This window comes from Schistocerca cancellata, chromosome 3 (genome assembly GCF_023864275.1).
Source record: "Schistocerca cancellata isolate TAMUIC-IGC-003103 chromosome 3, iqSchCanc2.1, whole genome shotgun sequence".
Lineage (NCBI taxonomy): Eukaryota > Metazoa > Arthropoda > Insecta > Orthoptera > Acrididae > Schistocerca > Schistocerca cancellata.
In genome coordinates this window covers 839522999-839537293 of record NC_064628.1, presented here as the reverse complement: position 1 = coordinate 839537293, position 14295 = coordinate 839522999, and the positions used below count along the sequence as shown (strand labels likewise).

Genomic DNA, 14295 nt, shown 5'->3' with positions numbered 1-14295 from the left:
GCAAAAAACTAAACAACTAGTCTGCACCACCATAGGCGGACTTTGAATGGTGTATCTCAGTTCTGTGGCCTATATCTTTTCATTCAGTTTTGTAGTTTACATTTTTGTGATTTTGCGCATTATGTATCAATTTCTTTTTCTGTAGTAGGAGAGCTGCTTCAAGACATTGATTCTATTGTTGATATAAAATTGCTTTTAACAGGACCATGAAATGAGGCTCCCCATTAATTTAAAGCAGCAGCAAGTAGTGGAGTGCCTATCTTTCAATTCACTCCCCCAGCCTGCATCACTGTGGCCTTTTATTTTTGCATTACCTTCTCTATGGTATCTTAATTTGTGGTTTGAAGTCTCTCTTAGATATTGGAATATCCTTTTCACAGCTTTCCAGTGCTTTTCCTTTGATTCTCTGCAATATCTGTTCACTGTGTTGCTGGCAAAAGCAATGTCAGGTTATGGTGTTTGAGACAAATATAACAGACTCCCTACTGCTTTTAAATATGGAACATTCTTACCACATTCCACATCTCAGCCATTTATATTTAACTTCACTCCTACTTCCATTGGAGTAGTTATGGGTTAACAATCACTCATGTCAAATTTCTTTACGATTTGTTCTGTATATGATGATTGATTTATTCTCAATTCTTGTCCCTCTTCATCCTTAGTGATCTGCATGCCTAAATATTGTTTAAATTTTCCAGAATAATGCATATTAAACTTGGCTTGCAGCTGTTTCTTAAAAATTCTCATTTGGCTTTCAATTTCAGTCAGGATAAAGAAGTCGTCCACCCATATTGCCATTATCATCATCACCACTTCTCTCCCCCTTTTATAGTATATTCTGGGATCTGACATAGACTGCTTCATATTCATATTTATTGGTTTTACATAGAAATGGATTCCAGAGATGTCCACCCTGTTTATGTCCATAAATACTTTTTCGTAAATGACAAATCTTTTCCCTTTCCAATCTGGTTTTCATGACTGCTCTTGGTGGAATGACATACATCTCCTCCTCCAGTTTTCTATTTAAATATGCTGTTTTTACATCCTTATGATGAATTGTTAAATTTTGTTTTGCTGCCAAGGCTAAAAGACATCTCAATGACGCACACTTGACTACAGGTGGAAACGTTTCTTTGTAACCGATCCCTTGTTTTTGCAAATGTCCTTTTATTACAAGTCATGCTTTATATCTTGGTGATGAATTTTCGGGGTTCTTCAAAGTGAATACCCATCTTACCTGTAATGGTTTCTTATCTGCTGGCATATTTACCCATTCAAAGGTTTTATTCTGAGATAAAGATTCCAATTCCTTTTCCATTGCTTCTTTCCATTCTTGACAGTTTGGGACACTCATTGCTTCTTCTGCTGTTGATGGCTCATCATTAAAAGACTGGGCTGCATACATCTCAAAATCCAGATATTATTTTGGTTTTGGTACTTGAGAAGAACACTTTACATTGTTTTCTTCATTTCGTTCATCCTCAAACTCATTGTCATCATAAATAGTCTCCATTTGACTTTGATTGTCCTCTTCCTGTTCTTAATTTTCTCTTTCTTCACATAAGGTTTCACTCTCAGAACTAGGTGCAGTTAACTTAGTAGTCTTGCCCTTTTCAGAGTCCTTTCTATTTTCAAAGAATACTACATCTCTACTGGTAACTATCCTTTTATTCAATGGATCCCTCTGAATTCTCACAATTTCCTACAAAAATATACTTTTTAGCTTTTGGGTCCCATTTTCCTCTCAGCTGTTTTGGAATGTGCACCATTGCATCACACCCCAAAACCCTTATAATGATTTGGTGAGGTTTCCTTCCTACCCATATCTCATATAATGTTTTGTTCCTTAATGCTTTTTTAGGTGGTCTATTGTTCAAATATACAGCCATTGATACTGCTTCTGCCCAAAAATCTTTTGATAATCAGTTATCATGCTTCTTGCTTTTTCAGCTATGGTCCAATTAGCCCTCTCAGCAACTACAATTTGAGATGGCCTGCAACTTATGGTAATTTGATGCCTGATTCCCATTTTGCCAGAAGTATCTTCAATTTATGGTTAATATATTCTCTCCTGTTATCAGACCTGATGACCTTAATCTTCTTTCCCATCCACCTTTCTATCATACTACGATATTCCTCAAAAATGTCACTCACTTGGTCTTTGGAACTAAGAAAATAAAGATGAGTATATCATGAATAGTCACCAATAAACATAAGAAAATAATAACTCCCACCTATGGATTCGCACTCCATCAGGCCACATACATCTGTATGGATTAACTGTAAGACCTCTGCAGATTTACTTTTACTAGTCTTAAAAAGTAGCCTCACTTGTTTTCCTTTTATGCATATCTCACAAGGGTCCTCGGATACATTATAATTCTGTATTCCCTTTCCATATCCATTAATAAAGACATACTCTTTCTATTTAGGTGTCCAAGTTTGCGGTGCCATAAAACACCTTCCACTCAGTATATATTTCTATGTTTACTGCCAATGATATGCATCTTAAAAATACCCATTTTGTTACTTGCTGTAGTTATAACTTCACCATTTTCATTGATTGCTCTTGCTCTGTGCATGTCAAAAGTGACTGTATTTCCCTTCTTGACAATTTTCCCTGCAGACAGTAGGTTAGTCACAACATTTTTTACATAATGAACATCATGTGCTGTAACCATATTGAGTTCACCATTTACACTTACACGTAGGTCTAGTTTCCCAGCCAAAGAACACTGGAGCTTGCTACCATCAACAGTAGATGTTCCCATATGACTCTTATCTTTAACATCATAAAGAAGAGATTTGTCTTTAACAATATGCCCAGATGCACCTGATTCTAAAATCCATTCCAGTTGATGATGACCCACATCTCCAAAAGAATAAAAACATGAGAGCACCTCATCATTATTATTGGTCCCTCTCTCTGGGCTATCAGCAACATACCTCTTTTGCTGCATGTCTGACCTGGGGTTTACTTTTTCTCTGCATTGAGATGCAGTACACCCCTTCTTCTGACATCTATAGCACCTCACTGATTTCTTCCTTTTGTGTTTTGAATAAAGAGCAGATGCAGTTTCCTTCTCCAACACGTGACAGCTTGAAGTACTCTTTACATCCAGTAGGATTGTTACTTTAACTCTGTCACCCATGATTGGTATACCTATGCTTTTCCAGTCCCACAATCATAGGCGCATACATTTCAGGCAGTCCTGCCAACAGTAATGTTCCTAACCATTCATCAGTGATCTCAAACCCATTGTTTCTCAGTCGGTTTGACATGACTATTATTTTGTTGATGTATTCGTCTACACTCTTGCGTTTGTCCAGCTGAGTGGTAATTAACTCACCTAATAATCCTACATTCCTTGTAAGACCTCATCCTCAAAAGCACTTTGTAATTTGTCCCAGAATTCTTTCACTGTCACAGTTTTTTTCAACATGAACATAATTCATTGAGTCAACCAGTAATATCAACTTTGATTTTGATTTCCTATCCTTACTTGAATAATACTGATCTTTGGATTTCATTGTCCCATCCACCACATCCCATAGGTAGTCCAAACGTAAATACGCTTCTACTGCAAATTTCAATAATGCACAATTTTCATGACCCATAAGCCTTTCAATCTGCAGGATTTGTGCCACACTCATTTTAACTGTAACTTTTATCTGTCTTAACATAAAGAATAATAGTGAAGAATAATACAAAAGACTAGCATTCATCTTGTAATTATAACTCATACTTCACGCAAGTGCACTACTTGGAACTGTTCCAATACTGTCTCACTACTGTGTTATGGATGTACTAATACGAAATGCATCACTGGGCCCTCAAACTATTAGAGTCAACACAGTTGAATAAGTAATAGTGTGTAAAAGACATTCAGTGCCATTAACTTTATTTGCACTTTCAGGTACAATACACTGAACAGAACAACCAAGGAACATTATGTTACACACATAAAACTCAGAGCATACAATAGCATTAGAGAGGTCTATTATATTTCATACAATGAACTTTGCCGCCATCTTACATGAAATACATTGTTCACACAATTCCGGCAGAAACAGTTGCAGTGTGTTCAATAGTAGATCATGATGTAAGTATCCTGACAGGGTCCCAAAGAGCAAGGAAACAACAGATACACAAATCAAGGGGATCTAAGTCCATCCAGAAACCTAATAGCAAAAAACATGAGAATGAAGTTCTTCATGGTGTTAATAGGAGCTGCAGATCTTCATAAGACATCATTCAATGAAATGTTATAATGAAAGATTTAGAGCATATGCATTTGCAGTTTGTAGGGATGTGAAAAGATCTGGTCCAAAATGTGAAAGAACTCTGGAAAGAAACTAATAAAAAGTTTGATAAACAGATGAAAGTAATGCTAGAAGAAATAAACAATGTGTGTCGTAATTTCACACAGAAAACATATGAAACAAAGGAAAGGTAGTAGTGACAATGTGAGCATATTTCAGTGTAAAAAAGAGAGCGGTAGATAATTACAAAAGTGTGAGTGAGATTCAGAGAAAGAGTACTGACAATGCACATCAAATTCACAAGGCCCCTGCACTAATTAATGTTACGTGGGGTAGGGTGAAAAGAAAAACCAAAAGGAGATTCTTGTGACACAGATGATAAGCTCACTGGACAAAATATTAGTCATTCCCTCGAAAAAGAAGAGGGGTGCAATGTAGCAATTAGGTGGCATTACTTGGTATCAGCATGATGTTTCCAGTGGTTAATTTTTTGGCCATGTGCCTAGGTTATGTATGGAAGTAACAGAAGCCCTTCAAGTAATGTCTGCAGTAGATATTCTGTTGCCAAGATATGGACATTTTAGTTAGTTAGTTCCCTAGGTCATTTGAACAATCCTTTTATCTAAAGGATGTGGAAAAATCCAGTTTACAGGATTAAATACATTATTAGATTAAGGTTAACATTAATGAACACATTGTCATTTTATTCCTACTCATGCAATTACACCAATTACATTCAAAAACAAGTTTTTTAGTTATTTATTTATTTATTTTTAACTGGCTACCAGTTTTTAAGAAAAAATTCATCAATGGAACAGAACAAGTTGTCCAGGTGTAATGAGTTTTAAAAAAATAAATTTAAAACTTGCTTCAGTGATTGTCAGACATTTTATTTTACTGAGCTAATGATCAAAAATTTTTATTGCTGCATATTGAACTCCTCTGTGAGCCACTGGTATCTTTAACAAGGTGTAAATAAGATCATTTCTCCCTCTAGTGTATCAGGTATGTACGTCCTGGTTCTTCTAAAATTGTGATGGATTATTTATATCAAATTTCACTAGCAAAAACACATATTCTGACAGCACAGTTAGAATCCCCATCTCATTGAAAGGCTGCCTACTTGACATCCATAGGTGAATACCACATATTTTTACTCCTAATAGAAATGCATCCTAAACGGATTCTTCAGAGAGTTAGAGGCATACTTTAGATTTAAAGGAGGGAAATAAGATGTTGCTGATTGCGAGGATGTTGCATGGGTTATAAGGGAAAAAGGTGCATGGTTCACAATCTCATGCAGAGCAGGAAGTCCACCAAGGTTTTAGAGGGCATTTCTTTGGAACATACTGGACCATCTTGCTGCAGACAACTGTAAATTTTTCATAGACAGTGTGAAATACCGTTGAAACAGGCTACCTTTGCCTCAAATTGAGCCACTTTTGTGGGGCATTGAGATTGTAATGTTTCTGATCTCGAATGAATTAATGTCACGAGGTCACTTTTTCTGATAGCAGTACAGCATGCACCTTTATATGTGCAACAGATAAACCAGTTGAATGAAGTACTTACATCATTGGATGATGTGGAGCAGGCAGGAGTTTAGTATTTATGAAAGTACAAGCCATTAACTTGCAATAAAAGATATAAAAGCAGATTTCAGGGTTATGAATATTGATACATAACTACTGCAAAAGACTTGGTCAATGTGTAAGATGGATATGCAGCTAATGGTATAAATTTCTGGAAATATATGCAGCTAATAGTATAAATTTCTGGAAATATAAATGATATATTTACACTTTAAATTATAAAAGGTGTTATTCTTACCTGTCAGCCAAATTTCGTTTCTCACAAGGATCTGACTGTATATTAAAAAGACAAGGAGCTTCTAAAGGTTTGCAGTTAATGGTTACATTGGATGTAGAACCACTAGGATTGCATGTAACTAGAGCACTTGTCCTAACAGTTAGCACTTCTGTTCGAGTAGTCAAATAGCCTCCTCTATATAACACTCTGCCTGCTTTGGAGCCAAGCACCTGACCAACATCATAGGCTGCTGGGGCATTTTCTCTTCCTGATGGTCCATACCAACCATCCCATGCACCATCATATGTTGTGCCTAGAAATCAGAAGCAACATACTTTTTAGGATGTGTTTTAAAAGTTTAAACTTAAAAACATGTACTTTACTTATCGCTTCTTGTTTATAAATTGAATTTTCCATTAACTTTCAGAAGAGGAGAACCATTTTAATATAAGAGGAGAAAGTATTTCTGTAACTACCTTACTTATGGATTTAGTTCACATAATTTAGCGCATGATGAGTCTAATTTCATAGCAATCAAACAATACTGAAAATTATGGAGCAGCAGAATAGTCTATGTCATGTATACTTATATAAAATGTGTGTATATATGCATAAGCATATACTCCACATCTTCTCCTAAATCTCTGGATTGAATTCAACTGAATTTGGTACAAGTAACACTTACTGTCTGGAAGTAAGCACCGGGAGAATAAGAACCACCTGGCTCCCATTTGGGTGGGAGTGACATAGGAGCTGGACACTGAGAGGAGGAGCTGGACAGAAAGAAGGGGAGGGGGAGATGGGCAGACAGGGAGGAGGGAGGAAGATGTGGACAGAGAGGGAGAGAGCAGGAGATGAATAGAGAGAAAGGGGTGGAAGAGAAGGACAGAGAGATGGAGGAAGAGGAGGTGGACAGAGAGGGAGAGAAGAAGAGATGACAGAAACATTGGGGAGGAGGAGATGGACAGAGAGAGGTGAGAGGGGGAGGTGGACCGAAAGGGGAGATGTAGGTGATGGACAGAGAGATGGGGAAGAGATGGACAAAGAGAGGGGGAAATGGGGAGGAGATGGATGGAGGAGGGGGAGGGGAAGATGTAGGAGGCAGCTGGAATGTGGAGAAAGGTAGTGGACAGGTGTAAAAGGAAGAGGTTGTGAGGAGGCAGGTGGAAGAGGGACAGTGTGTGTGTGTGTGTGTGTGTGTGTGTGTGTGTGTGTGTGTGTGTGTGTGTGTGTGTGTGTATGTGTGTGTGTGTGTGTGTGTGTGAAGGTGGGGTGGGGCACAAAGATAGTGCCATATCAACCCATCTCTTAACACATGAAGCGATTTTTACCAAACTTGGCGCACATATCAATTGCAACATAGAAAAAAAAAAATTACTGTGACATTAAGACATCCACAGCACCAGTATGGTTGAGGGTGAGAATGAAAAGATGTGACACAAATTCATAACTCAAAAACCCTGGAGAAATTTCAGCAAAATTTGGTATTTAGATGACTCATTTTTTGTATATAAGTAGTGTGGAAGTAAAATAACCCTACTACCCAAAGGAGATGAGGATGAGAAGGGGAGTCATTGCCATGAAATTTAATTTTATACTCATAGTGTTAGTGCAGAATCCCTTAGTAATGAGGTGCATTTCACCTGTGAAACAAATAATGTGCCAGAACAACAGGATAATATAAACAGCAGCATTACTTTCTGTGAATTTTCAATTTATTCGTAAGGTTATCAACAGAAAATATTTTGATAACAGATGTTGTAACCTCCATTTAAGTTATTATTCAGTTTATAATGCATTGGCACTTCAAAAGCTTAAGCTTTTTGCCTAACAGCATTACTTTTAAAGCAGTACAGCACTTATGTTTCTCAATTGTATACTAACAGCCAGTTACTGAAATGGGAAACAACTAATGCAGCACTGAAAACTATACCATTTTTAAAATTAATTTTGTAACTTTTATTCTGTGAAACAAGGTTAACTTCTGTATGAGACACACTATATGTTGTGTAATGAAGCTAACCATTATGCGCCAGATAATCTATAAGATGTACTACCAACCTTGCTGGTTTTGACTTGTTTTGAATTGCGGTTAGTAAGTACAGACTTCACTTATCCATTACATTCTCTGTTCTCAGGTGTTTTTGACTCCCTGTTTACTCTGTTACTGATGACATGAACTATTCTACTACTAAATGTGGCATTCTCAGCCAAAGTATTGTAGCACTAACACTGTCACCACAAGCCAGTGATCAACCAGAGGGCTCTTGTCTGTCAATAGTAGGAATTACCATGATCCTTGCTGAACATCCTGATATTCAAGGTGGTGGGACATTGCATTTTGTGCTGCCATAGAAATGTATCATATCCCATGTGTTATTCTGTATGCCACTGGCAGGTTAACACTATTCACAGCAAGTGCAGCCTATCTCTGAGCATCAGATATACTTTGCATCTGTGTCACTATGTCAAATGTAACAATATTGCTAATGCATATTTTTGTATGTACAACATTTCTGTTCCTCATGTGGCCTTATGGACATTGTCAGTCTTGTAGCTTATGGGAATGAGTGTGTTTTTAAAAGATTTAAAATATAGTTTAATATTTCTAGTCCAACTATTCATTTGCATAAAAATTATTTGGCCACTTTTTGATTAACTTTTTTAATAGATTCTATTTATTAATATTATTTAATGGATTATATACATCTCATTTATGAAGAATCTTCAAGGAAATGGAAAAGCCAAAGTATACATTAACAAATGAGAAGACAGTAATACAGATGTTTATTTACAACCACTGATAGTACTTGTCACTCAGTCTTTATCTATGTGCTTTTACCTTTTACGAGTTTCCAGTCACCATCTGTCAGTGCAGAATTTCCATAAATATCATCTATGTTATGCAACACCTGTGTCCTGTTGGATGGAGTATCATCAGATAGAGATTCCCAGACATTAATACCATCAATGTCTCCCAGATTCCTAAATCAAAGCGAGACACAATATTAATTACTTGCTGCTCTTTTAGTGTTGTTATATGGTATGAAAACTGTCCACCAGGAACTTTTACAATAATTAAATAGGAATCAAGTTAGACGCTGCAGAAGTTGGAGCAAGGCTGAGAGATTTCTTAATTAAAAGCAATGTTGAACCTCCAACATTCAGAGCTTTAGGCAGTTTCTTCACCAGAAGAATGTGGAAAGTAGAAGGAAACAGAGAGAATGAATAAGATGCAGAGACAGAAAGTACAGGAAAGGAGTCAAGAGTAGCAATGCGCTAAAAGCAAGGATTCAAATTCCAGTGGATATTAGTGAGCAGTCATAAGGACATAGATGAGATTTAAAAGTAAATTAATTTTTTTGTACTTAGATTTAATATAGATTAATTATTTCATGTATGAAATGACTTTTGATTGTATGTATGTATGAAATGACTCTTTGATAGTGTGCCAGATATTGTATAACACATATGTATAACTGTCTGAAAATTACTTACTATTAAAATTGGCCAATCACAGAATGAATAAAGTGTATGTTTGTACAGCCTACTATGGATCATCCTAAAATATTGGTCAGGTGTGCAAGACCCACACCAAAGAGTACTAATAGGGGACATTGAAAATATACAGAGAAGGACAGGTTCGTTTGATCTGAGGGAGAGTGTCACAGAGATTTTGAAGAAACTGAACTGGCAGATCCTTGAAGACAGTCATAAACTATCCCAAGAAAGCCTGCTTACAAAGATTCATGAACAGGCTTTAAATGATGACTCTACGAATATCCTACAACCCCCTGTGTATCACTCCCGTAGGGTTCATGAGGACAAGATTAGATTAATTACAGCACATATGGAGGCATTTAAAGGATCATTCTTCTCACACACAATACATGAATGGAGTGGGAAAAACCCTAAAACTGGTACAATGATACATACCCTCTACTATACACTCCACAATGCTTTGCAGAGTGTAAATGTAGAAGTAGTCACTCAACATCTAATGCTGTTCATGCCCCTTATGTACCCAGCAGGCCTGGTAACAACATTAAATAGTAACAACACTAATGCACTCTTGTGGCTGTTTTACATGTCACAGTGAAAAATAATGTTAGTATATTGCATCATAATATCAGAGAATTAAAAAATAGATGATCTTATTTGTTTAGAAGATTTAGAAATTGAGGGTGGCATAGATGTACTATTCCTGTCTGAACATCGTATAATCTCAGATATGGAACAGGTAAATGTAGGAGTATATATGCTTTCAGCACATGAGAGCAGAGACACTATGGAGAGAGAAAGAGTTCCCATATATGTTAAAATTTATCATAGTGAGAAAATTTTAGAAAATAAAATTTTTTGTGTAGAGCAGATTTTAATGTAGATTTTCTGAAAGAGTCTGGTAGAAAGGTTGACCTTGAAGTATTACTTGGTTCTTTCAATGTGACATCAGTCATTGATTTTCATTCTCGGGTAGGACAGCAAAGCAGCACATTAGTAGGTAATATTTTTATAGACCAAGATAAATTTAATCAAATGAAAAATTTTTTTGTCTGATCATGATGCACAGCTAGTTACAGTACATCACATAGCTCCGTACAGTAATACCAAACAGGCTTCCAAAATTGTGCTTTCAATTAATTATCTATAAATTGCAAATTTTAGTGAAACCTTGCAACAGTTAGACTGGGATGAGGTGTACAAGGGACCTATTGCTAATTTAAATTTTAATCTGTTTCATTATAGCTTTGTGAATATATTTGAAAACTGTTTCCCTAAGAAAACAGTCAGATGTAATTGTGAGAAACCATCTAAAAAGCCATGGAGTATTAAAGAGATAAAAAGATCATGTAAACAGAAAATGGAACTGTATCTTATAGCTAGAAGAAGTAATGATCCAGAAACAGTCAAACATTATAAAAACTCCTGCACTGTATTAAGAAAAGTAATTAAAAAGTCCAGAAGTACGTGAATTATGTCTGAGATTAGCATCTCTGACCATAAAATTAAAACAATTTGGAATATTGTTAAAAGGGAAACAGGGCAACCTGTAGCACATCAAGACAGCATTTCTGTCAAACTTAATGAAAAGTTTATTAACAAAAAGTCAGAAGTAGAAAATATTTTTAGTATGCATTTTGTAAGTGTCACAGGTTCCAGCTATTCATGATAAAATGCAAGACTGTATATGGCAGAGGCAATACCTTTACAGTTTGATTGAATTGAAATTGAACCCACCTCATCTACTGAAATTAGGAAAATAATAAATTCACTCAAAAGTAACTACTCACATGGAACTGGTGGCATTTCCAGCAGAGTACTAAAAGCTTTACCCAACAGATAAGTCAGATTTTCAGAGCTGCTACATATAGCAGCTCACTGCAACAGGACATTTTTTCCAGACTGACTGAAATATGCTAGTGTTAAACCATTGCATAAAAAAGGAGATAGGTCTGTTGCTAACAACTACCATCCAATCTCACCTCTGACAGTTTCATCCAAAATTCTTGAAAAAGTAATGTATTCAAGAGTAGCTTCACATTTGTAAAAATGAACTACTAACAAAATGTCAGTTTTGTTTTCAGAAAGGCTTTTCAACAGAAAATGTTATATATGCTTTCACTGATAAAATATTACATACTCTGAATAATTGAATGTCACCCTTTGGGATATTTTGTGATCTCTCAGAGGCTTTTGACTGTGTGAATCATGAAATAATTCTAGATAAGCTTAAGTCTTGTGGTGTGAGTGGGACAGTGCACAAATAGTTTAATCTATATATATCTGGAATAATGCAGAAGGGTGAAATTAACAGTCTGCAAAAGTCAGCAGAGCCCTCTAACTGGGGAGGTATCAAGAATGGTGTCCACCAGGTTCAGTCTTGGGCCCTTATTGTTCTTAATTAAAGTTTAACTTTCAAACTACTGTAGAAATAATACCACTGGTCAGAAGGACATCAAATTGTGACAGAATAATATCAGAGGTGCGGAAAATGTATGGTGGAAGGAAAATAAACAGTTACAAAATGTAGCAATGGTTGGCACTGTAAGCATCATAATTTAATAGTGGTCAACTACAAATGACAAATGAATCATTCACCAATGCCTAAGGTGTACATTTGACATTAAACAAGCTGTACTACTCAGTGTGCATGAGCGTACAGGTGTGGTGCTGTTAGTTACGTAAGCCCATCCACCACGGCAAGATCATATCACTATGAATGGCAAAATTCGGTTTTTAATTGTCCTGAGGCCAAAAGCTCCATAAAAAGCATCAATCACATTGGTTTTTAATTGTCCTGAGTCCAAAAATTTCATAAAAAGCATCAGTCAAAATCAATCAAATTGGAGTATTAATCTCCATGTAACTGGCGCAAAACATGTTCAATATGCTGTCCACCATTTTTTGCGACAAGTTGAAATTGAGAAACAGCATGTTCCACAACTGGCTGAAGTGTTTCTGGTGTCATGTTCAGAATGTGTTGCGCAATACATGCCTTTAGTGCAGCTAAGTTTGCAATTGTAACACTGAATTGTAACACGATCAGGTGATCGGGATGGCAAGGCTATAGGGAAATGGTGGCTGATAATTCTAGCATTTCCAAAATGGCACTTCAGCAGCTGCTTAACTGGATTTGCAGTGTGCAGTGTGCAGTGTGCAGTGTGTGAGCAAGAAATTCTAAAGCAAAGGTCTCTCTTGCTGGCAGGTCAACAGGAAGCAACTTGTGCACATGGGTAATTTTGAATGGATAGCAAAGAAGGATGTTTCGTAGGATTTCATGCACCTTGCTCATGGGTATGTCCAATGTTCAGGCAATTCTCCATGCATTACATGTTTGCACACCACCACTTGTCTCCTCCTGCATTGCTGTGGCCATTGCTTCCACTGAGGTCAAATTAATTAATTTTCTCCCCCTACCAGGTTGCCTGTCTTTTCAAATTTCTGAATCATTTTTTCCAGACCCATGGCAGTCATTGGACCAATGCCTGTTTACAAACCCTTCAGTGTTGGTACTTCTGCAGAGCAATATGTGCACAGTCATCATTCCTGCAATACTGCTGTACAAGCAGAGGGCAATCCTGCATTGAGACAGTCACGGTGAACATCGCAGATGTGAAAGGAGGAAAAGCTGTGTACCCAGTATGGTTATTCCAACTTCAATGGGTCATGTGCATGACAGATGTTTTCATTTATGTATTCTGACACATACAGCACCATTTATTGATCAACTTTTACACTAATTTTTATCTTCTGCCATACGTTTTCTGCTTTCTCTGATGATATTCCATTGCAATTTGACATCCTTCTGACATGTGGTGTTATTTCTATAGTGTGTTGGAAGTTTAAATTTAATTATAATTATGCTGTATATCAATGACTTGCCCCTCTATATTTTTGAAGATGCAAAGATAGTACTTTTTGCTGATGATGCAAGTGTAGGTATTGTATCTAACAAACAAAAATTAGCTGAGGAGATTGTAATTTTTTTTTTCAGAAAAATATCCAGTGATACTCTGCAAATTGGCTCTAATTAAATTTTGAGAGAATACAGTATATGCTATTCTGTACAGTAAATAGCATAACACCATTGATAAATATAGATTTTTAACAGATATCTGTTGCTAAGGCAGAATATTAAAAATTTCTATGTGTGTGCACTGAGAAGAAGGTAAATTGGAAGAAACAAACTGATGATCTGGCTGAAATGGTTAGGTTCAGCTACTTATGTTATTATGGTTATTGCAAATTTTGGTCATAAAAATATCAGTAGATTAGTCTAATATGCCTATTTTCATTCACTGCTTTCATATGCCATCAATTTTTGGGCAATTCACCATTAAGAGAAAAAGTATTCACTGCACAAAATGTGTCATCAGAATAAGAGTAGAGCCCACCCAAGATCACCTGCCAGACATTTATTTAAGGAACTCAGGATATTCACAGTAACTTTACAATACATATATTCAGATATGAAATTGGTTATTAATAGGCCTTCCCAATTCAAAAATAATAGCAAAGTGCAAAGGTACAACACTAGAAGAAAGTACGTTCTTCACTGTTATGGGTTAAATCTGACTTTGGCACAGAAAGGGATGAATTATGCTGCCACAAGTCTTTGATCATTTACCAAATAGCATTCAAAGTCTGACAGATAGTCAACCACTAGTTAAAAACAAATTAAAAGAATTTTTGAATGACAACTTCATATATTCAGTA

General features: G+C 36.3%; 1 protein-coding gene across 1 annotated transcript in view; it reads right to left on the bottom strand.

Annotated features, from left to right (window-relative positions):
* The window catches only part of LOC126175891 (arylsulfatase B-like), a 361227-nt gene that overhangs the window by 8413 nt on the left and 338519 nt on the right, over positions 1–14295 (bottom strand). The window contains exons 9-10 of the mRNA XM_049922945.1: positions 8921–9063; positions 6100–6391 (exon numbers count right to left, since the gene is read on the bottom strand). Of these exons, the coding sequence (XP_049778902.1) occupies positions 6100–6391; positions 8921–9063 (435 nt within the window). The remainder of the gene's footprint in view (positions 1–6099; positions 6392–8920; positions 9064–14295) is intronic.